This window comes from Miscanthus floridulus, chromosome 18 (genome assembly GCF_019320115.1).
Source record: "Miscanthus floridulus cultivar M001 chromosome 18, ASM1932011v1, whole genome shotgun sequence".
In the NCBI taxonomy this organism is placed as follows: Eukaryota; Viridiplantae; Streptophyta; class Magnoliopsida; order Poales; family Poaceae; genus Miscanthus; species Miscanthus floridulus.
This window is the reverse complement of record NC_089597.1, coordinates 121,019,066-121,044,584: the sequence shown is the minus strand read 5'-3', so window position 1 is coordinate 121,044,584 and position 25,519 is coordinate 121,019,066. Positions and strand designations below refer to the sequence as shown.

The 25,519-nt window shown below is 44.2% G+C and overlaps 1 protein-coding gene and 1 pseudogene across 1 annotated transcript in view; one reads left to right on the top strand and one right to left on the bottom strand.

The window, feature by feature from the left end:
- LOC136524504 (uncharacterized) overlaps positions 1 to 1,994 on the top strand; it is an 18,458-nt gene extending 16,464 nt beyond the window's left edge. The window contains exons 4-6 of the mRNA XM_066517854.1: positions 81 to 653; positions 771 to 831; positions 1,601 to 1,994. Of these exons, the coding sequence (XP_066373951.1) occupies positions 81 to 653; positions 771 to 831; positions 1,601 to 1,642 (676 nt within the window). The 3' untranslated portion in view covers positions 1,643 to 1,994. The remainder of the gene's footprint in view (positions 1 to 80; positions 654 to 770; positions 832 to 1,600) is intronic.
- A 354-nt stretch (positions 1,995 to 2,348) lies between these two features.
- On the bottom strand, positions 2,349 to 6,268 carry LOC136522526 (pentatricopeptide repeat-containing protein At5g65560-like; annotated as a pseudogene).
- Between the last annotated feature and the right edge of the window lie 19,251 nt (positions 6,269 to 25,519).

Here is a 25,519-nt window from a genome sequence, read left to right as displayed (position 1 = left end):
GCGATTTAGTTACGTTACCTTTTCATCTTCATATTTCAAACCTGTTTCACACTATTCTAATTTTACCGTTACACCCGTAGGGAAAAATCTGACGAACAGCTATCAGAAGCTAAAGCAGCCAATAATGCTTCATGCTCAAGAGCTAGTGCATTAGTTGAGAAAACAACAAAAAGTGTTACACAGCTTGATTTGATGCCTGATTCGCTAAGCCAGGCAGATCTAACAGTTCTGCAGGAATTACCTGAGGATGTGAAGGCTGATTTGTTTAGTGCACTTCCATTACATAGATCAGGAGATCCTGCATGCAGCACTTCCAATGTATCTGAAAGTAAATCACCTAATGTTGATGATCCACAAAACCCAAGGACTTTTGTCCCACCAGGAAGTTCTCAAAAATGGATTGAACAGTTTAGAGTTAGCAGTTGCCTGATTTTGAATGTAATTGCAGAGCAACACACAGATTCCAGCTGTCAACGACCATTGTCTTCTGTTCTAGAGCCTGTAGCTTCGTTCCTACCTTTGTGTCCTAACTCAGGTAGTGAAGAATGGAACGAAACTCATTCATGTCTCTCCGAGCTTCTTAGACACTACATACAACTGAAAGTTGAAGATGACATTGAAGAGCTCTACAAATGTTTTTGCCTTCTGAAAAGGTAAGAATCATTAGATAGAAATCTATTTCTTGCAAACCAAAATCTCAATAGTTGCATTAACCAAACCAGTAAATATGTTTGAGTCACGATGAAAATTTATTGGTCTATCGTTTCCAGATTCTCGTCAGCATCAGAGTTTTTTCTGGAACTACATGATAGCATCCTTCCTTTCCTACAGGTAAAATTCTACACATCTAGTTATTCTTTGATGTACCTGTATGATATAACTTGTTGCATTCATATACCTTTGCATCCTGCTATGTCGTTTCACCAACTTCAAGGCCTGTTTGGATAAACCCATCCCTCTCAATTAGGGGATGAAAACGGATCGGATACGGACGGATATCACCGATATTACATTTGTTTTCATATTTCTGTCCGGATTCGGATTCGAATACGGATAGTGTCAACTATGTCGGATAGGATACGATTGGATATTGACATTATAAATATGCGATTTGAGTATTCGGATACGGATACGGTATCGGATATTGGATATCTGGACTCGGATACGGACAGATCTCAACCCTTCTAAACGGATTCGGTTTCGAATACAGTCGGAAAATATCCATACCGTTTTCAATACATGTTGATAGGAGTGGAAATTTAACTATTTTCCACCTCTACCCCTCCTAATACATGCTGATGTCATAGTTGAGAGCCGATTTCATGTTTATATCTCTAATTCCAGTCGTTCCATGCATTCTGGAGTTCCTATCTACTTCTGTTCTCTGCCTTGTCATCGGTTGATCAACTTGGACAGGCTGGGGCCCTTCAGCCTTGCCTCATCTGATTATTTTATTATCGAATTCGTGTGTTTCTTCTCCTCTGATAGAAGCAAACAGTGATCTACGTACGCAAGACTTATTATTTTCATTATGGTATTATTTGATTGACGGAATACATAAGACTTTATTATGGCATCTAACTGTGCAATCATTTTGCAGGATTCCGTCAGCCAGCATTACGGTGGGACACTGCAATTCTAGCTCGCTGTTCAAGTTCTAGCCATTTTATTTTGCTAGAAACAAAGAAGCAATGCCGTGGAATGTGCGCAGAGACGTTAAGGTTTAGCCGGAGAACAACTTGCGCCCCCATGAACCACTCAAGTCTCGCGTTGGCTGATTCCTTAGACGGCTTTATAACTTTCTTGTAACTAAACGATGCTAATGCTGAAAGTTCTATTGATATATTCACTGCATCTATAGATCAATAGATGCCATGTGGTTCGATGTTTCATTCATGGAGCAATGGTTTTAAGGGACCTTTGCTGTGATTTGATGTACCCAGATGAATTTCATATTTTTTTTTTCACATAACCCAGATGAATTTCATGCTATTTTTGCGTTGCTACCAAAAAGGTAACTGATGTGAAGTTCTTTGCGTCAAATTTTCACCTCCTATGATCGCGGCGGTGTTTCAACGCGGAAGTACCATCCGTGCATCCTAGTTATTGGAAGCTTGACAGGAGTTTACATATGCGTTATTGGAAGCTTGACAGGAGTTTACATATGCATTATCGGGTACCATGAGTATACCGTAGCAATGGTAACCCTTAATTAAAAAAAAAACAATCTTCCTGAGTAAGGATGAGTCAATTATATTTGTAGGTGCACATGAGGAAAAAAATTCTCGTGTTTGTGATGTGTACAAGGTAATACCCACTCGTTTTTTTGTTAAAGTTAAAAATGACAGTTCAGTTACACTCTCCATTCCAAATTTCAAGAAGTTTTGGCTTTTCTAGTTATACAACTTTTGCTACATATTTAAATATATATTATGTCTAGATATAGAGTAAAAATAATATATCTAGAAAAGCTAAAACGTCTCATACTTTAACGGAGGAAGTACTCGCGCTGCAGATGGCTACAACAAAGCAAGAAGTATCTAGCTTGTGCAGCAGAAGGTAATAAAATGTAGAGGCATAACAAGAGGTTTACTATGGTTCCTCTGCGCTAAAATGCGTGGACCGTTGATGGAGAGGAAACACGACAACATTAGTTTGTATAAGCATGGGTAGTTCAGTCATGGTAGTTTAATTGATCTGGGCATCCTCACGTCTTTGGCGAACCCAGCAGCGCTGCGACAGATCGAGATGATCATCTCCCTATTCGGCGCAGTGCCATCCTGCAATCCTCTCATGCTGTCAGGAGCAACGCCTCACCGTAGCCCTTCAAATTCAGCAGTCTGGCGGTGCTGGCGCGCTGCGTCAGCCTCGGGACCGGTGATGCAGAGTAGGTCAGGTGAGCTGGGCCGAGCAGCGCGTGCTGCATCCTGTTCTGGCCTACAAGTGGTGCACATATGTAGCTCTCATGCACTGCATTTGATAACAGAAGGTAAAATGTGATCATCATCATGAACAAAAAGGAAGAAAGAGCTATGCCAGTTCCAGTTTTGAGGCAACAAGCATTTTGATAAAATATGGTGTGATAAGCATACTCCACATGATCTGTGGAAACACTAACCATTATATCCGATGACCCAGATGAAATTGCTGCTTTCAAAGTGTCGAGCCTGGCTCATAGAGAAAATTGCCCTCCATGGGAAAGAGTAGACAATGAAATTTACCATCGGTCAGGCAGCTTCTCCGAGTTCACTAACCACACTGCCAGAAGCCTCGCGAATGTTATTCGTCACCATTGAATGTCTCAGAGTCAATCCGACAATGTCTATTCTCCATAGCAGACAGCAACTGTGAACAAATATCCACATGGCCAGCTTTCAGCAAGCTGTCATTCAAAATTTTCCATGCAACTTCATTATGATTATAGTCCATTTCTAGTAAGTCACAGAACAATGATTTAGCCTTGTCATAGCCCCCCTCATCGCAGAGGCTTGTAATAAGATAGCGGTAGGACTCAAGATGAGGCTGAAACCCACATTCTATCATGTTGGTAACAAATGATGCGGCCTTTTCAAAGAGCTTGATATCACAACAACACTTGATAAGCATTGTGTATACCTCTTCATTGGGAGATATATCTTTTCCGCGCATGTGATCAAGAAGCATACATGCTTCTTCTAGACGTGTTGCTTTGCAGAATCCTGCAATGATAGAACTGTATGTCACTGCTGTAGGATTTAAGCCATGCTTCACCATCCTTTCAAGAAGCTGCCAAACTGTGTCCAGCTCAATCCAGTTCCACATGCCAGATGTGTCTACATAATGAGCATTGCCTAAACTCATTTTTAGAAAATGTTTGAGCAAAAGCCAATAAGTCCAGTAATTTGGCTCACATGATGCATCTATCATGCGCTTCAGAGTAGAAAATGCACGATCCATATATCCCATATGCCCACAACCATTAATGAATACATTATAGGTTACCACATCAGGTGCGACACCGTCTCTTTCCATTTCCCCAATTAGATGCTCAGCCTCCTCTATTTGACCTATTTTGCAGCGAGTTAATGAATACAGTATATGTGGTTGCACTAGGCTTATGTCCTGATGAAATCATTTCATTGAACATACTCTTAGCATGGTCATGCTTCCCTTCTTTGATCATTTCACTGATAATTATTGTATAAGCAACAATGTTACACTTGACTCCCCTTAGGGTCATCTGATCCAGTATAGACAAAGCTTCATTCAGCTTTTTTTGTTTACATAAAGCCTGCAACAGTACACTATATGTGTACGAATCTGCCTTACAACCCTCATTGACCATCTTCTTTATAAGGGCAGCAGCAAAGTCAGTATTGCCTGCCTTGCTAAAACCATCAACTAAAGATGTATATGTTACCTTTGTGAGGACGACTCCCTTCCTGACAAGAAATGAATAAGCTTCTTCAGCTCTTCCAGACTTGCATAGTGCATCAGTTAGGACATTGTATGCTTGCTCATCAGGTGTCAAGCCATTCTGCTCCATCATTTCAAATAACCTCAAAGCATTATCAAATTCATGTTTTTTACACTGGCCTTGAATCAGAGTAGTATATGTGATAACACCAGGAGTTATCCCATCCTCTTGCATTTTAGTTATTAAAGCCATTGCCTTACGAAGCTTTTGATCCTGAATTAACCCATATATCAAAGAACTGTAAGTCCAGGCATTTGGACGGCAACCTTCATGTTCCATCAATTTGAAGACCTCTAGTGCAGCACCAACCTTTCCAACCTTGCAATAGGCATCAATTACAGAGGTGTAGATGACAACATTAGGAGCTAAACCATTTGCAAAAATCTCTTTTAACGTATCTTTAGCCTCTTTTAACCTATGCTTCTTGATGAGGACACTGATCAACACTCCATATGCCTGTAAATCAAGTTTGCACTTGCTTGACATCATGATACTCTTTACCCTGAGTGCATCATCAATCCTTTCAGCCTTGCAATACCCATTAATCATGTTAGTGAATGTGATAACTGTAAGTGTGAAGCCTCTCGCAATAGCGCCATTTAGCAATTCTTCGGCTTCGTCTGGCTTCCCACCACATAGGCCATGAATCAAACTGTTGTATGTCCAGTCATCTGGATCACACCCATTTCCCTCCATCAGTGCCTTAATCCCCAATGCATCCTTCATCCTTCCCGACTTAAAGTACCCATCAATCATTGTATTATACGTCCAAACACTTGGAACCACCCCTCTCCGCGGCATTTCATCAAGCAACACCCTGGCATCATGAATCCTTCCCTCCTTACAAAGACCTCTTATCAGGAGTGTATATGTGTGCAGATTCGGGAAGCACCCATCCTGTAGCATCATGAACAGAAGCACAAATGCCTCCCTTACAGACCGTGCTTCGCAGAGCCCCTGAATCAAAATGGTGTAGGAGTACTCGTTCCTCCTGCAACCCATCAGCGGCATCATCATGAGTAGCCAGCAAGCCTTCTCAAGTCACCTGTTCGGCAGTACCCCAGCAACAATGCATTGCATGTGTACGTATCCATCTCCATCCCAGACTCCCTCAACAGACGGAAATACCGGTGTGCTATGGCGAGACTGCCCTCCTTGCAGTATGCCATGATCATAGTGCTGTAAGTCACTGCGTCTGGCAGCAACCCCTCCTGCATGAGGTGCGAGTACAGCTTCCCCATATGCTCCGTCATGTCGAATCGCAACAGCGACCTGAGGGCCAACTTGTAGCTCTTTGGGGACAGCGCGAGGCGCTTGCCACCCGCTCGACGGATTGCCTGAATGGCGTCGACGGCCTCGCGCATGTCCTCCGCGGTGCCGGAGCAGCTGATCATGGAGACGACGAGCTTGTCATAGTTGGCGGGCGCGCGGCGGCGGGCGAGGAGCTGGAGCAGCGCGGCGTGGGAGGCGGCGGTGTGGCGGAACCCGGGGCGGCGCGCGACCCATTCGAAGAAGGCGAGAGCGGTGGCCGGGTCGAGAGGGCCCACCGGGGCGCGGAAGAGGTCGGCCACGTGCGCGGCGGTCACGGAGGGGGCCAGGCGCTTGTAGGCTCTGCCCTTGTTCCAGCGGCGCGTGGAGATGACGCGGCCGAGCTCCGCGACGATGTCCGGGGTGGACGTGGAGGCGGCAGCGGCGGAGGGGCGGGAGGCGGCGCATGGTGGCGGCCGCATTTAGGGTTCTGCGGCGGAGGGGTGGAGCTAGTGGCGGTTTAGCCGCGCGCCGGCACGGAGGCGGCGGCTGCGGCGAAGCTAGTTTTGCTTGCTGCGCCGAAGGTGTCTTTTCTGAAGCAGCTTACTGCGGGAGAACTTAAAATAAATAAATCCAATATCTATATCTATATCTATAACTATATCTATATCTATATTTAATAATAAAAATATAAAATTTCAGAACATTTTTTTTCCATCATCCCTGACAAACTCAGGATCGTGAAAATTATCTATTCTTCTGTCCACAACAAACGTTCTGTTTTATATGACACATTGGACGTAGGTTCTTAGGTAACTATATAGTTACGAATCCTAATCAACAATATCTCTCAGATCTGAGTAAGTTGAATAGATTTAGTTTTTTTAATTTTGGTCTTTTTTTTTTTCAATTTTTAAAACGTTGATTTTTTTTACCTTTCTTGGCCGTGAGGCCCTTACCGTCACGAACTAGAGGATTTTAGGAACGGAGAGTTGAAGTCCTCTCGTCAGCCACATAATTTTCCGATTTCTGTTCGTGTTTGATGTCTTTCTCCAATTTCTTTTTTTTTTCCAGTTCCAGCTTAATTCAGTTACATCTGATTTCTTTCCTTTTTTTCTCCGGTTCCAGTTAGGTTCACTTAAGTTTTCTTTATTTTTTCATGTTCAATTAAATGTGTTTCCATTCCGTTATTTTCACGTTCAACGAAACGCGAATGTAAAAATAGAAACTGGTTGATAAATAATAAAAATAAAGAATAAATAATAAAAAACAACACAATATATAGGACGGTGTCCTGCGCCGTCACGCTCGCCCTCGTGGCCGACATCCCCGACTCCCTGTGGCCGACGACGTCTACGCTCACGGCTCGCCGGCTGCAAGCACGAGCTGAGGAGCAGGGCCGGCAGAGCTGGTGGCCTGGCGCAGTTGGGGAGAGGGAGGATCCAGCGAAGCTCGGCCAGCCATCGGTGGAGGAAGTCTTGACAGCTATGGGTTACGGAAGGGAGACGAAAACTACCGCGCTCGTGCGGTGAAGGGGATAAGACGAAGATGCATAGGGTGAAGGAGATAGGGAAGAGAGAGAAAAACAAAGCTGTAAAATAATTGAGGGAGAAAATAGAAGAAAAAGGAAAATAAAAAAGTAGGGTAGTATAGTCATTTATTGTTTTAACAACTAGTGAAAGGACCTAGGATGCTGCCTAGAGGGGGGTGAAAAGGCGTTTCTGAAAATTAACACATTTAAATGCGGAAACAATTAGTAAAGGAAGTTTTCAAAATGAAAACTCCAAATAAGAGTAATACCACCACTCACAAGTTAGCCACAGAATATGTAAAAGATACTAAATAAATCTAGGAGCCACAATCCTGCATCACAACGATTAGTGCAAGGATCAAATATATTCAGCACTGAGCTCAAATACCGGACGTGTCCGGTATGAACGTGTTCTGCAGAACAGCCTGGCATAGTGATCAATACCGGACGTGTCCGGTATACACGATTTCTACAGAGAGCCCAAAACTTGCTCCTTTCGATTTCTATCTTCAAGCCAAACTGCAGGTACCTATAAGAGATGATAATATACACAGAGAACCTGCACAAGAGCTAGAACAACACAAATATCGAATGAAATGCAAATTTAAACACGATATTTGTTTTATCGAAATTCGGACTCGTTCGAGTCCTACTCTCCATTGAGGGGGCTGCGGGCGACCCAGCGAAGGTCAGCCCTAGAGGATACCACAAATGTTACTCTAGCCGGAGTCTTTTCCAACTCCTTTTCCTCCTTCCACTAGTTGATTCCGATGCGGCGGAATTGACCGTTACAAACTTTTCGAGGCACACCACAATCTCTCGGGTGCTCTCCGGCGACGCCTAACCGTCTAGGATCAAAGAGTCCAAGAGCAACAAATACAAATCACGAGGTTGACAATATGCACAAGTGCTCAAGTGGTTGGATTGCTCTCTTTTTGAATTTCACTCAACCCACAATTTGATTTAACAAATATGATCAATCACCCACTAAGAGAGGGTTGGGAGAGTTGGCAAGGCTCAAGAACGTGTGTAGCAACCAGCAGAATCAGCAGCCTCTAAAGGTGGAGGCTTGGAGGTATTTATAGTCCCCTTAGAAAAACTAGCCGTTTTATAGCCGTTGCTATACCGGACATGTCCGGTATGCATACCGGACACGTCCGGTATGACTTATACTGCCCCAATGGTAACTAAGTGAAAGCATCTAGGCCCCTAGTTGGATTTCAGTGATTAATGGCAATACAAGATTACTATGACTAACGTGTGTTTTGTAGATGCAATTAAGTTAGGTCATGGTAATGGAGATCAATCAGGCAATCAAAGTTGTCATGCCCCTACGATGGAAATCATTTCGGTTTTCAAAGGATGGACGACAAAGTTAAGGATGACTAGTTCTAAGTGTCGATTGGAGTTAGAGAGATACTTAGAGTAGTTTAGGACTTTGTTTTTCCTTTGACCGTACTATTAAGAGGGGTATGGACGGGTAGCTTGACCTAGTTGAGACTAGTGAGTTAGGTGTGGTGCACACTTGTTTAAAACTAGCTCTAGGTAGCTCCTATGAATGCCTAAGATCCTTTTGAGCAAACTTTATTCACAAATAATCGAAAGTTGGAAGTGAATGGAGGGTCAAACACTGACCGGACGCTGGCCGCAGGGTCCAATCAATTCATTTGACCGAGGAGAACAAGTCTGGTGGGACCGGACGCTGGAAGGACAATATGACCGGACGCTGAGGGCCAGCATTCGGTCGACTCCAGTAAGGGTCCAGACTTGAGAATGTGTGACCGGACGCGTCCGGTCAATACTGACCGGACCCTAAGTATCCAGCGTCCGGTCGAGTCTAGTAAGGTTCCAGTAAGGGTTTTATGCGACCGGACGTGTCCGGTCAGTGCTGACTGGACCCTACCAGCGTTCGATCAACTCATTACTACTGGTTCATGGGTTGAACTGACTAGAGCGTCCGGTCAACACGATCGGAGCGTCCGATCACCCCGTAGAAGCTCATAACGGTTCGTTTTTTAGGCTGCCTTATAAATAGAAGCTCCACTCGTGTGTGGAGTTACTTTTGCTCATTTCAATAGCTGAGAAACATGTTTGTGAGTGCCAAGAAGAGCAAGGTTCTAGTGAGGTGTTTGTGATTTGAGAATCCAAGAGTGAAACCTCATTAGTGAATCAAGAGTAGATAAGTGTGCATCCATCTTCTCATTAGGCTTCGCATGGTCAAGTGAGAGTTCGTGCTTGTTACTCTTGGTGATCGCCATCACCTAGACGGCTTAGTGGTGATTGGGAGCTTGGTGTTCATCCGGAGGAGCTTGTGGGTGACCCAACTCAAGTTGTGAGCGGCTTTGGGTGATTTGCCACGACGGAGTGTCAAAGAATCAACCCGTATAGAGCACTTGATCCTTGCGCGGATCAAGGGGGAGCTACACCCTTGCGCGGGTGCTCCAACGAGGACTAGTAGAGAGTGGCGACTCTCCGATACCTCGGCAAAACATCGCCGTGTTCCTTTCTCTCTCTATTTACTTTGAGCATTTACTTTGAGTATTTACTTTGAGCAATTCAATACTTGTTTTACATCCATAGAATTGCTTGCTAGAGTAAGTTTGAAACATAGGTTGTGAGTTCGTTGTGCATTAGTTTGATAGAAACACTTTTCAAGGCACAAGGGGTTAATTGGGCTATCCGTGGGATTTGATTATTGCAAGAGAATTTAGAATTAGCCCAATTCACCCCCCTATTGGGCATCTTGATCCTTTCAATTGGTATCAGAGCCTTATGCTCATGTTTTTTAGCTTAACCGCTTAGAGTAAGATGTCTCACGGGGATGGATCTCCTCCTATCTTCGAGGGGGTTGATTTTCCATATTGGAAAAATCGCATGGAGGCATACCTAGAAGCTCTAGACGTTGGAATTCCTAGAGCTGCCTCTCAAGGGTTCCCAACACCTAAGAATGCTGCACAACTTCAAGGCGATGAAGTGAACTATGAAAAATAGAATGCAAAGGCTCGCAACACCATCTTTAGAGGTCTTTGCAAAGATGTGTTCAATCGTGTAAGGAACCACAAAGACGCCCATGCACTATGGTTGGACGTTTGTGCGCTCCATGAGGGAACCAAGAGTGAGCGTGAGGAACGCTATCATCTTGTAATTAAAAAGCTAAATTCTTTTGAGATATTTCCCAAAGAAAGTGCTAATGAGATGTATTCTCGCTTAAATGTTCTTGTAGAGGAAGTCAATGGGCTTGGACTTACTCAAATGTCACCATCCGACATTGTGAGAAAAATCTTGAGTGTCCTCCCCATTAACAAATATGGGCACATTGTGACCGTGCTACATCAAGGTGATCTTTCCGCCGCTACACCGACATAAATCTTAGGAAAGATCAATGCTCATGAGATGTACATGCACATCACGCTATAAGATGGCTCATCCTCTACAAAGAAGAAAGAGAAGGACTTAGCATTCAAAGCTAGTCAAGATAAGGGCAAAGCAAGACTTGAGTATGAGAGCTCAAGTGATGAAGATGATGAAGAGAGTCTTGCTCTCATGGTGAAGAAGACCACCAAGATGCTAAAAAGGCTAAACAAGAGTGGCATCAAGTTTGACAGCAAGAAGAAGAAGTTCTTCACTAGCTCAAGAAGAAAGCCAATCTCCGAGATGGATTGCTACAATTGTGGCGAACTCGGCCACCTAGCTCATCAATGCACAAAGTCCAAGAAAGACAAGTTCAAGAACAAGGGCAAGAAAGATGATTCAAGCGATGAAGATGAAAAGAAAAAGAACAAGCCATACAAGAAGAGAGATGGCAAAAAGAGGGACTTCTACAAGAAGAAGAAGAGTGGCAAGGCCTATATTGTCGGTGATTGGCTCACGAACATTGATTCATCAAGTGGATTATCCGATGATGATAGTGATGATGAAAAGGTGGCCGCCATTGCCATTGATCTTGCATCTTCACCGCCATCATCGCCATCATCCTCTACACACATATGCCTTATGGCCAAAGGTGAACACAAGGTAACTAAGAGTGATGATAGTAGTGATGATGAACATGCTAGTGATGATGATAGCGATAGCAATGATGATGACTCACCTACATATGATGATCTTGTCAAAATACTAAGAAAATACACTAAGATCATTAGAAAGTGTAGAGCTACAAATGAAAAACTTGATACTAAAAATGATTCACTCTTAGCTAAGTGTGATACATTAGAAAAGGCTAATGATGAGCTCAAAGAAACAAATGATTCTATATCATCCAAACTCAAGGAGCTCAAATCTTCTAAGAAAGAGCTTAAAGATAAACATGATAAACTTGAGTGGGTGCACAATGAGCTTATCACTAGTCACAACAAGCTAAAAGATGAATATACAACTCTAAAGATCAATTATGATACCCTTGTTATTGCACAAGAATTCTTACCAAATGAGCCACATGATGCTACTAACCATGTTGTTAAGATTGATATAGCTACCTCATGTGATGATTTAATTGATGAAAGCATTGAGCATGGATCTAGTAGCAAAGGCAAGCAAGTGGTTGAGTGCAATAACTATGATAAGTATGTCAAGCTCAAGAGTGACAATGAGAAGCTCATGAAAGATCTTGAAGAGATGAAAAGTCACAACACCATTGTGCTAGAAACTCTTGACCATGACAAAGAATTGATCCTTGAGAATGAGAAGCTCAAAGAAGAAAACAAGAAACTCAAGGAAGAGAAGAACAATGATATTCTCAAGGAAGAGAACAAGAAGCTCAAGATGGAGAAAGAGCATCTCAAGGTGGGATTGAGCAAGTTTGCTAGAGGCAAGCATCTCCAAAGTGAGCTACTCATGAATACCGTCATGAATATGGATAGAAGTGGCATTGGATATATGGCAAGTGTAGAGAAGAAGAAGGCCTAAGCTCAACACCAACAATCAAAGCCAAAGCCAAAGCCAAAGAGATGTTTTGAGTGTGGATAAGAAGGTCACTTTACTCATGAGTGTCAAACTCCACCACCACAACCCTTACCCAAGCATGCTAGACCCTTTGCTTTCAATGCTCACTACATGCTTAGAAAAGATTCTAGTAGAAAGATGAAAGTCATGTTCTTAGGACCTTCCAACAAGAGTAGGCCTAAGAAGATTTGGGTGGCTAAGTCACTTGTTGAGAAGGTGAAGGGCCCTCAACAAGTTTGGATTCCTAAAGTTTGAATCTCATGTGTGTAGGTGAACTACAAGACCGGTGGAAGTCATTAGGTTATTGATAGTAGTTGCACTCAACATATGACCGATGATCCTCGTATGTTCACCTCACTAGATGAAGAGATAGATGGACAAGAGAAAATAATATTTGGAGATAATTCAAAGGGCAAGGTTAAATGATTGGGCAAAGTGGCAATATCAAATGATCATTCCATCTCCAATGTGTTCTATGTTGCTTCATTGAGCTTCAACTTGCTATCCATTGGGCAATTGTGTGATCTTGGCTTTCAATGCTTATTCACCGAGAAGGAGGTTGTTGTATCCAAGGTAGATGACAATCAAGTGATATTCAATGGATTTAGATACAACAACTTATATCTAGTTGACTTCACCTCCGAAGATGCAAACTTGAAGACTTGCCTATTCACCAAAACAACACTTGGGTGGCTATGGCATAGAAGACTTGCTCATGTTGGAATAAGCTCACTCAAGAAGCTTATGAAGAATGATTTGGTGAGAGGGTTGAAGGATGTGAAGTTTGAGAAGGACAAGCTTTGTAGTGCATGTTAAGCCGGCAAGCAAGTAGCAAACACTTATCCAACCAAAGCTTTCATGTCAACCATAAGAGTGCTAGAACTCCTACATATGGATTTATTTGGACCAACAACATACAAGAGTTTGGGAGAAAATCTCTATTGTCTTGTGATTGTGGATGACTATTCAAGGTATATATGGGTGTTCTTCCTTCATGACAAATCCGAAGTTGCATCTTGCTTCAAGAAGTTTGCCAAGAGAGCTCAAAATGAATTTGAAGTGAAGCTCAAGAAGATAAGAAGTGACAATGGCAAAGAGTTTGACAACACAAACATAGAAGCTTATTGTGATGAAGTTGGAATCAAACATGAAGTCTCCGTAACTTATACTCCTCAACAAAATGGTGTAGTTGAGAGGAAGAACCAGACTTTGATCACTCTTGCAAGGACAATGCTAGATGAGTACAACACCCTCGAAGCTCTATAGGCGGAAGCAATTAACACCGCATGTTATGCATCCAACCGCCTATTCCTTCAAAAGTTCCTTGACAAGACACCTTATGAGTTGCTCAATGGGAAGAAGCCGGACGTCTCATTCTTTAGGGTGTTTGGTTGCAAATGCTATATCTACAAGAAGCGACAACACCTAGGGAAGTTTCAAAGACGTTGTGATATAGGTTTTCTTGTTGGTTACTCATTAAAGTCCAAAGTATATAGAGTATTTAATCATGCCACCGGCTTGGTTGAAGAAACATATGATGTGGAATTTGATAAATCTAACGGCTCCTAAGGAGCACATGAGAATCTTGATAATGTAGGTGATGAACCATTGAGGGAGGCAATAAAAAATATTCTAGTGGGAGACATCAAGCCAAAAGATGATAAAGATAATGTACAAGTCATTAACCAACCTTCTTCATCAAATGTACCACAAGATGGTGAAAAAGATGGGAGAGTGGAAAATGAAGATACTCATATCTCCCATGAGCAAATGGTGGTACAAGCACAAGATGTTGATGCTCCACAATCTCCTCCTCAAGTGGTCAATAGAAGAAATACACCTCTCCTACAAGATCATCCACAAGATCTCATTATAGAGAGTCCATCAAAGGGTGTAATGACTAGATCTCAAAAACTTACTTCATTTATTGCTCATCACTCTTTTGTCTCTTGCTATGAGCCTACCAAGGTAGAAGAAGCTCTTAAAGATCCGGATTGGATTAATGCCATGCATGAAGAGTTGAACAACTTCACTCGCAATGAAGTTTGGACTCTTGAAGAGCGACCAAAAGGTGCAAGAGTCATTAGAACGAAGTGGGTGTTCCGCAACAAGCAATGTGATCAAGGTGTTATTGTGAGGAACAAGGTAAGACTAGTTGCAAAGGGGTTCTCTCAAGTTAAAGGTTTGAATTTTGGAGAGACCTTTGCACTGGTTGCAAGATTAGAAGCCATCCGTATCCTTCTTGCATATGCATCACATCATAAAATGAAACTATATCAAATGGATGTGAAAAGTGCATTTTTAAATGGCTTTATTAATGAACTAGTCTATGTTGATCAACCTCCCGGGTTTGAAGACCCTAGATATCCTAATAATGTTTATAGGTTGTCCAAGGCACTATATGGGCTTAAGCAAGCCCCAAGAGCTTGGTATGAGCGCCTTCGGGACTTCCTCATTGAGAAGGGCTTCACCATTGGGAAAGTCGACACCACACTATTCACCAAGAAGCTTGATGGGCATATCTTCATTTGTCAAGTATATGTTGATGATATCATCTTTGGATCATCAAATGAAGACTCATGCAAAGAATTTGGTGAATTGAAGTCGAAGGAGTTCGAGATGTCAATGATTGGTGAGCTTACATTCTTTCTTAGTTTTCAAGTCAAGCAAATGAAAGAAGGCATTTTCATCTCTCAAGAGAAATACATAAAAGATCTTCTCAAGAGATTCAAGATGGATGAATGTAAGCCAATCAAGACACCAATGCCTACCAATGGACATCTCGACCTAGATGAGAGAGGTAACCCGGTTGATCAAACTCTCTACCGTTCTATGATTGGTAGCTTGTTATATTTAACCGCATCTAGGCCCGACATCATGTTTAGTATGTGTATGTGTGCTGGATTTCAAGCTAGTCCTAAGGAAACACATTTAATTACCGTAAAAAGAATCCTTAGGTATCTTAAGCATACACCAAGCATTGGCCTTTGGTATCCCAAAGGAGCTTTATTTGAATTAATTGGCTATTCCGATTTGGATTACGCCGGATGCAAAGTTGATAGAAAGAGCACATCCGGAGGGTGCCATTTGCTTGGTACATCACTTGTGTCTTGGTCCTCCAAGAAACAAAATAGTGTGGCTTTGTCCACCGCCGAAGCGGAATACATTGCCGTGGGTGCTTATTGTGCACAAATATTATACATAAAACAAACTTTGCTAGATTATGGAGTAGTTCTAGAGAAAGTACCTCTTTTATGCGACAATGAAAGTGCAGTAAAACTTGCAAATAATCCGGTTCAACACTCTCGCACCAAACATATAGATATCCGCCATCACTTTCTAAGAGATCATGTGGCTAAAAATGATATATCACTAGAAGGTGTAAGATCAGAAGATCAATTAGCGGATATCTTTACTAAACCGCTAGATGAGGCTACATTTTGTAGATTGTGGAATGAGCTCAATGTACTTGATTTTAGTAACTTCACTAAAAATTGAGCTTGTGTTGTCCTTTGCATTCATTGTAATATACAACATGCTTAATTTGTGGCAATGCATATAGGGCTTGTCTAACATGGTTAAGATAACCGCCGAAAAGCGTGTGAAGAAGCTTAACCTTGGATCAAACTTGACAAGCAACTAGATTTACTTACAAGTATTGCATATGCATGAATGTTGTTTTGTCGTTTTATTCCATTTGCCCTCTTGTTGCCTATTTTCTTAAAAAGAATTATAGCCTAAGGCAAAATATTTTGAAAAATATGAGGGTTTGAGAGAGGTCACTCACATCAGTCCCAATTGGTGTTTATTTGGATCTTATTCAAGTTGGGACTTGATTGGGAACAGGCAGCGCGAAGGAAGTTTGAAGTTTTGCTAGAAAAAGTGCACCGGACGCTACTGTCCAGCGTCCGGTCAGTTCACAGGAGGTGAACTGCTACCGAAGGAGTGACCGGACGCTGCGTCTGTGCGTCCGGTCAGGAGGACCTTCAGCGTCCGGTCGATCGAAGGAAGGAAAGGCAGTACTGACTGGACCCTGCCTACGTCCGGTCATGGACCACCGGACGCGTCCGGTCCCGATTCCAGAGGAATTGGACCTCTCTAGAATCGACCGAACGCTAGGTGGTAGCGTTCGGTCGCTACCACCGGAGCGTCCGGTCAGTGGATCTCGCGCGGCTTTAGGACTCTTTTCTCCGTTTCCTTCTTTGTCGCGTTGGGGGATCTATTTATTTCGGCCGTACCTTCGTTTTGATTCCCTATGACCTAGCCCTAGCCCTTGCCGCCGCCTCCTGCGCCTCCACAGCTCACCAGCCGCGCACCGCCGTGCTCCTGTCTCGCCGCGCCACCACAACCCCATGGCAGCCACCTTGCGCCCAAGCTCGCCACGCTGTCGTAGCCCCACAGCCGAGCTCCTTATGCTGGCCACGCAAGCCACCGTGCCTCCCTTGCCCGCGCTCGCCCGGTCCTCTCGCCACCGCATCGCCTAAGAGCCCGCTGCCAAGCCTCACCGCACGCCTCTAGTCTTCTTGCTGGTCATCAAGCGACGTGTGCCCTAGCCCTACCTCCTTCATCTTGGGTTTTTGACCTAACCTGAGCCAGTTCCGAGGTTCCCCTATGCGACGTCTTTCCTTTTCTCGGATTGCTGTTCATCAGGTAGCTTGCCCGTCGTCTCAATTTTGTACCTACATTGCTTGCTTCCTAGGTTTTCGCATCTAGTAGATATATTGTATTTATTCGTATATCCATCTATTCTATCGTGCAGCGAGTCGGTGTCATTATGGTTTTTTTGGCAGTTGGCAATCAACTCGGAGCCAAGCTCGCGAGTAAGGAATGAGGCCAAGCCTTGAGAGGTTCAGTTTGTCTGTTGATCTTCATCAGTGTTAGTTCATCATCTTGTCAGTTCAGATGGCTCGCACCAAGAACATTGGTGGTGGCCCAGGTGATGATGATCGGAGGCCCCCGCCTCGCTAGCCAGCCGGATTGAAGGGCAAGTCAACCAAGTAGGTGACATCCAAGAAGCGCAAGTACCCCAACATAGAGACAGCGAGAGCAGCAGCTGTTGCAGAGGCCGCAGAGCGTGCCGAGAGAGGCAGTGCCCGCATCAGAGTTGTCATTGCAGATCAGCCGGTTTCACCAGTAGCAGTGTTTTCCCAAATGTTAAACGGTAAACAGTCGGTCACCTACCATTTAACCATTATTTGGGCAAAACGTCCCATTAAACGGGCTAAACGGCCAATTAAACGGGGTAAACGGGTGATTAAATGGAAACGGCGCACCATCGTGTAGCGTTTACACGGTGTTTAAACGGGCTAAACAACCGTTTAGGCGAACAGTGACCAGTAGTCAGAGCTGTGATGGAGGAGGTTGAGCATCGTCATGGTAGTCCAGCTGGGACTTTCACATTTGTAGGCCGACGGGTTGCCATTGAGGAGGGTCAATTAGCAGAGCAGGAGCCAGTTCAATAGACTCAGGAGGGTGAGCAGGCACAGTAGACCCAGGAGGCCGAGGAGACAGAGCCGGCACCCCAGCTTCACCGCTCTAGATGGACCCGTGTACCAGTCTCGTCGAGGCCGCTGACACAGCGGAGGAGATCACATCCACTACCTAGACCACAGGGTCCACCTCTAGTGGTTCACCTCGACTTGAGGGCCACCACAGCTAGACAAGTTCAGCAGCTGTGATTTATAGAGTTTGAGGTTTGGTTTTCTCCAAGGAGGGATGAGAGAGCAGCTGAGGGTTTCTACACGCCACTGCAGGAAGATTTCTATAATGCTTATCTCAACAGTGGGACAGTGTTTAGATCTCAGAGAGTCTGTTGGATAGAGTCTATTGTGGCAGTAGCCAGAGAGCACATTCGGCCTTACTTATCATATTTGCCAGGATTGACAGATTTGATTGGACGGATGGGGATATATGTACCATCTTGGGTCTGGCAGTTTTATGCTTCACTCTTCATCGATCCACATCATAGATTTATTCACTTTGCTTTCAGAGGCAAAGACTATAGAGTGATGAGTGGTAGGGCCAGAGAGATACTGAGGCTACAGGAGCAGCCTGTCAAGATGCATGAGGTTTGTTATGGATAGCAGGAGCCTCCTAGGCATCCTCATGGAGGGTTGGTGCCCCCTATAGATTTAGTGCGACATTGCTTCAAGGAGCCCTTTGGTGAGGGGTCGAGCAAGAACCCCAGTGACTTGACTCCTACAGTGAGAGTGCTAGAAGCCATTATCAGGAGGACACTGCTTCCTAGGTTGGGATACAGGGAGGGCCTAACTCGCTTACAGCTCTGGCTTCTCAATGCCCTGATGCAGCAGACAGTATTTGATATCTGGGACCTCCTTCTTTCAGAGATGGAGGATACAATAGCTGAGGGATTCAAGGGTCGTAGGTAGCTTCCCTATGCTCACTGGATCACGTTTCTCATCCACAGAGTAGTGCTTGATAAGCCCCCAGGTATGATGGATGAGTATACAGGTGCCACCATAGAGTTCCCAACTTACAACCTATCTCAGAGGATCAGGCACAACACTCCTTAGGCACCCAGACAGCCTAGCCATCGTCCCGATGTGCCAGAGTCCGCAGCTCAGTAGGATGAGATTATTAGAGGGATTGCAGCCACTGAGAAGGAGGAGCTAGAGGCACAGCAGGAGGTGAGCGAGTATAGTGATAGCTCTGACGACGACTACCAGCCTATTCCTCAGATGCCTCCACGCAGACACGATGCCGAGGCCAGTAGCTCCAGTGCTGCTCCACCTGCTCCACAGACAGACCCCGCTCTCATTGCTATTCTTGAGCAGATGCAGCAGACACAGGATAGACAGGCACATGAGACAGCTGCTACTTTTGCCTAGTTTCAGACTCGATAGGACGAGTTCTAGAGGCAGCAGCAGGCTATGCAGCAGCAGCAGCTTATGGGTTTCATGCAGCATGTAGTGACAGCTCTTGGGGCCCCATAGCCATAGTCTTCGCCCCAGCTTGCTTCGCCTGCCATCACTTCGATGACTCTAGCAGTATAGCCCAGTGGGCTCTAGAGTCAGGGACAACCTCCAGCTCAGTTTGCTTCACCTCTTGTATAGGTGTCCCAGTGGTTAGCCTCACCCGTGGTAGCCCCGCAGTTCACTCCACTTCAGACAGGCTTCACACCAGAGCAGTCTTCCTCGTTCTTTGTGCCTGACACGTCAGTCTCTAGGAGTCTTGGAGCATCCTTCAACGAGTTGATCGACATGCCTACTCCGCCTCATATGCATACTGCCGGTCCATCCACAGTAGCTCCAGTCGTAGTGACTACTTAGAGGCTCCCCTCGTCTGTCGCCTCGTCAGATCCTACAACAAACATACTAGCAGCTTCACAGGCAGCACCAGTCCCAGCTTAGACCCAGACCGCTTTAGCGACACTTCCTGCCATAGAGGGTCAGTCAGTTCAGAGCTCAAGGTCAGATGATGATGGTGCCCAGTTCTAGCTTGCCCCACGTTCTTTAGCACCCGGCTCATCTGCTGCAGCCCCGCCGACCGACCCCTAGGTTTTGGTGTTTAACACCAAAGGAGAGAGGGTTTGAGTATGTAGACTCAGGGGGAGAGTCATTTAGGGGGAGCTAGTTATATAGTATTAACTTATTATATACATTTGGAGTTTTATTTGTGTGATACACTATTACTTTTGCATTCGTGTGTTTACTTTCACGCATATTATTCTATCTATGTGATAGTGCTATCTATGTGATTGTGATATATGACATGTGTGCTTTCTACTATGCATTATTTAAATGTCATATCACTTGTGTTATGCTCATTTGCCTTTGCTTCCGCGTTTATACTCCGATGCAAATGAGCTTTGTTAATCGTACTCATGCTTAATTCACATCCTTTGAGTACATTGTGTTGGCTTGGGTCATATAAGCTTGACTAACACTTTTGTTCTGATCGACAAAAGCTTATATGAACCAAGCCCATCAAAAACCTCACTCTTTCACATACTCGAGGTGGTATTGTCATCAATCACCAAAAAGGGGGAGATTGAAAGCATCTAGGCCCCTAGTTGGGTTTCAGTGATTAATGATAATACAAGATTACTATGACTAACGTGTATTTTGCAGATGCAATTAAGTTAGGTCATGGTAATGGAGATCAATCGGGCAATCAAAGTTGTCATGCCCCTACGATGGAAATCATTTCGGTTTTTAAAGGATGGACGACAAGGTTAAGGATGACTAGTTCTAAGTATCGATTGGAGTTGGAGAGATACTTAGAGTAGTTTAGGACTTTGTTTTTCCTTTGGCCATACTATTAAGGGGGGGTATGGGCGGGTAGCTTGACCTAGTTGAGACTAGTGAGTTAGGTGTGGTGCACACTTGTTTAAAACTAGCTCTAGGTAGCTCCTATGAATGCCTAAGATCCTTTGGAGCAAACTTCATTCACAAATGATCGACAGTTGGAAGAGAATGGAGGGTCAAACACTGACCGGACACTGGCTCCGGTATGACCGGACGCTGGCCGCAAGGTCCGGTCAGTTCATTTGACCGAGGAGAACAAGTCTGGTGGGACCGGACGCTGGAAGGACAATGTGACCGAACGCTGAGGGCCAGCGTCGGGTCGACTCCAGTAAGGGTCCAGACTTGAGAATGTGTGACCGGACGCGTCCGGTCAATACTGACCGGACCCTGAGTATCCAGCATTCGATCAAGTCTAATAAGGTTCTAGTAAGGGTTTTATGCGACCCGACGCGTCCAGTCAGTGCTGACCGGACCCTACCAGCGTCCGGTCAACTCATTACTACTGGTTCACGGGTTGAACTGACTGGAGCATCCGGTCAACACGATTGGAGCGTCCGGTCACCCTGTAGAAGCTCATAACGGTTCGTTTTTTAGGCTACCTTATAAATAGAAGCTCCACTCGTGTGTGGAGTTACTTTTGCTCATTTCAACAGCTGAGAAACACGTTTGTGAGTGCCAAGAAGAGCAAGGTCCTAGTGAGGTGTTTGTGATTTGAGAATCCAAGAGTGAAACCTCATTAGTGAATCAAGAGTAGACAAGTGTGCATCCATCTTCTCATTAGGCTTCACATGGTCAAGTGAGAGTTTGTGCTTATTACTCTTGGTGATCGCCATCACCTAGACAGCTTGGTGGTGATTGAGAGCTTGGTGTTCACCTGAAGGAGCTTGTGGGTGACCCAACTCAAATTATGAGCGGCTTTGGGTGATTCGCCGCGATGGAGTGTCGAAGAATCAACCCGTAGAGAGCACTTGATCCTTGCGTGGATCAAGGGGGAGCTACACCCTTGCGTGGGTGCTCCAACGAGGACTAGTGGGGAGTGGCGACTCTTCGATACCTCGGCAAAACATCGCCGCGTTCCTTTCTCTCTCTATTTACTTTGAGCATTTACTTTGAGCAATTCAATACTTGTTTTACATCCATAGAATTGCTTGCTAGAGTAAGTTTGGAACATAGGTTGCGAGTTCGTTGTGCATTAGTTTGATAGAAACACTTTTCAAGGCACAAGGGGTTAATTGGGCTATCTGTAGGATTTGATTATTGCAAGAGAATTTAGAATTAGCCCAATTTACCCCCCTCCTCTTGGACATCTTGATCCTTTCACTAAGTTATAGTGACAAAGTGAGGCGTCAGAACTCCCGACCATCGGAATTCCCGACTCACGTTGGAACTCCCGACCCTCAGCATATTTGAAAACCATGTAACTGAGTTAAAGTATGTGAGGTGTTGGAACTCCTGACTCATACCGAAACTTTCGACTGTTGGAACTCCCGACTTACGTCAGAACTCCCGACTCTCAAGGCATTTGAAAACTAGCCGATGTCCTATGGTCGTCCATACCAGACATGTCTGGTATGACCACCATAGAGAACTCTCCAAGTCAGTTAAAGCACGAGACGTCAGAACTCCCGACCATTCCTGGGACTCCCGACCGTCGGAACTCCCGACGAACCAACCTGAGAACAACAATTTTACAATTGCTGGGAAAATACCGGACACGTCCTGTATGAATACCAAACATGTCCAGTATTGCCAGTTGAAAGGACCTAGGATGCCGCCTAGAGGGGGGTGAATAGGCGTTTCTAAAAATTAACACCTTTAAAAGCGGAAACAATTAGTAAAGTGAGTTTCCAAAAATGGAAACTCCAAATAAAGAATACCACCCCTCACAAGTTAGCCATAGAGTATATAAAAGATACTAAATGAATCTAGGAGCCAAACGCCTGCAACCAAAGAGTTAGAACACAATTCAATTCAGTTTGGCGCAGGGGTTAATACCGGACGTGTTTGGTATTCACGACTTCAGTGGAACAGCCCCTAACTTGCTCCTTTTGATTTCTATCTTCAATCCAAACTGCAGGAAACTATTAGAGATAGTAAAATACACAGAGAACCTGCAGAATAGCTAAAGCAACACAAATATCAAATGAAATGCGAATTAAGACACGATATTTTTTTTTCCAAAGTTCGGACTCGTTCGAGTCCTACTCTCCGTTGAGGGGGCTGCGGGCGACCCAGCAAAGGTCAGCCCTAGAGGGTACCACGAAGGTCACTCTAGCTAGAGTCTTTTCTAACTCCTTTTCCTCCTTCCACTAGATGATTCCGAGGCGGCGAAATCGACTGTTACAAACTTTCTGAAGCAACCACAATCTCTTGGTTGCTCTCCGACAACGCCTAGCCGTCTAGGACCGAAGAGTCCAAGAGTAACAAATGCGAATCACGAGATTGACAATATGCACAAGTGCTCAAGTGGTGGCTTGCTCTCTTTTTCAAATTTTCTCTTAACCCACAAATTGATTTTGCAATTTGGATCACACACTCACTAAGAGAGGGTCTAGGAGAGTTGGCAAGGCTCAAAAACGTGTGTCTATCTCAGTAGAATTAGCAGCCTCCAAAGGTGGAGGCTTCGGGGTATTTATAGCCCCCTTGGAAAACAAGCCGTTATATAGCCGTGCAATACCGGACACGTCCGATATGCATACCTAACACGTCCGGTATAACTCACACTACGCCAACGGTAACTAAGTTACAGTGATGTTGTGAGGCGTCGGAACTCCCGAAGAATGCCGGGACTTCCGACCGTCGGAACTCCTGACTCAAGTTGGAACCCCCGACCCTCAGCAATTTTGAAAAACATGTAACTGAGTTAAAGTTAGTGAGGTGTCGGAACTCCCGATGCATGTCGGAACTCCCGACCATCGGAACTCCCGACTCACGTCGGAACTCCCGACCCTTAAGGCTTTTGAAAACTAGCCGTTGGCTTCTAGTCATCCATACCGGACATGTCCGGTATGAATACCGAACACGTCCGATATGAATACCGGACACATCCGGTATGACCAGGACAGTGAACCCTCTAAGTCAGTTGAAGTGCAAGACGTCGGAACTCCCGACCCATGCCGGGACTCCCAACCATCGGAACTCCCGAACTATGTCAGAACTCCCGATGAACCAAACCGAGAACAACAATTTTACAGCTGCTGGACAAATACCGGACATGTCCGGTGTGAATACCGGACACGTCCGGTATTGCCAGACCAACAACAAATCAATTAGCTCTTTTGTCGCTCAAATACTCAAAACTCACATGGGTTGGCTTGAGCACTTATGAAACATTATCTATCAATATGATGCATCCCTCTTAATAGTACGGCATACCTATTAAACTCAAGATAAAGGAAAAATGAATTTATACCACTTGAGTTGATTTCTTTTGAATTGATGCCGTCCCTTCCAATCTTCATCAAGTAAGGGTGCTAACAAGTTGATGTTGATCTTTTCACTTGAGCATAGCCATCTTGAGCATGTGACTTGATTCCATTCATCAAATTTGAATAATCCCAAATGTATCAAGTCACTTTCATCAAATACTTCATTATAGATTTGATTCTTCACATCAATATGACCATCTTTAGCTTGATTAGTACCTCAACTAAATGCAAGTACTTTCTTATTCACCCTAGCTAGGTTCTTCGGCCACCAAGCCGTCGCTTGCCCTTCACCCTTGCTTAGTACCTCGAAGCCTTTCCTTGCTATCTTCACCATCTCAAGCCATCAGGTCACATCTTGTTGTTGAATCATCCATTCATATGTATTGTTATCTTTTTCATTTTAATTTAGCAAGCTTCAAATATGAGACCATTCCATATGCAATCCCTCATGTCTCATTAACTAATAATCACAAGCTTGCTTTCACATAGTACATGGAACTCCCACAATAAATAAGCCTTCACATGAATTCCATTTGCATTGTTGTCTTGTGCTTGAACTAGATTGTTTATACAACAACATATAATTTTGGCTTTCACTAAGTACCTGTGAGATAACCTATTACCTGTCCACACTTAGCAAATGGGTTAGTCCTTTAATTACGTGGTCATTCAATCATCCAAAACCCACTAAAGGGCTAGATGCACTTTCAATCTCCCCCTTTTTGGTGATTGATGACAACTTGATTAAAGCTTATAAAATGATATAAACATTTAAACTTTTGGGTTCAATGATTTATGAGAGGCTCCCCCTTAATATGTGCTTATGATTAGAATTCACAAACTGACCTCAAATGTCAATTGCACATACTAAAACAAATAGGAGACCCCCCCTAAATCATTGCATCCATGGGGTGTATGTGTGTGTGACAAAGAGAAACCATGATGCATATGACAAGATATATCATACAAGAATAAATATAAAGGCATCACATCAAATATTTTCATTCTAGCATGCATAGTCCTTATGAAAATAAATATGACACATGTAATTCACACATAGCACTCATTACAAATTTTCTCAAGTCCAGAAACCACTAATATATAGATAAAGATCATGTCTCAAGAGATACATAGATAAAGCATAAGTCTCATCTCTCACAAGATATAATCAATGAAGCTCAAAAACAAACTACAATACAGCCTGCAGTACATATCCTCAGGTACAAAGATAAGCAAATGAAACTATCCTGAAGCTTTAATCAGTCTCTCTCCCCCTTTGTCATCTATCACCACAAAGGTCCAACAATGACATACTAAGGACAAAGGGGCTACAAGCTGTCACTAATCTCTAGCATCACTCATCATCATCATCATCTCTCCTAGCATCTTCATCATTAGAGTGGGTAACACCAGCTGGACGAGAACCACCAGCACCAGATGGGTCGTAGCCACCAGAGCCGTAGTAGCCGCCACCACCTGTCAAGTCACTCCACCAATCTGTAGCATAGTCATCAGCAGTGCTGGGACGTGGTTGAGAGTGAGTAGGCACATGAGCCTGAAGTGGTAGAGTGTCAGGGTGCTCAGGTGCTTGCTGCTGCTGCTGCTGTCGCTATATGAACTCAACATACTCTCTGTCATATCTGGCCTG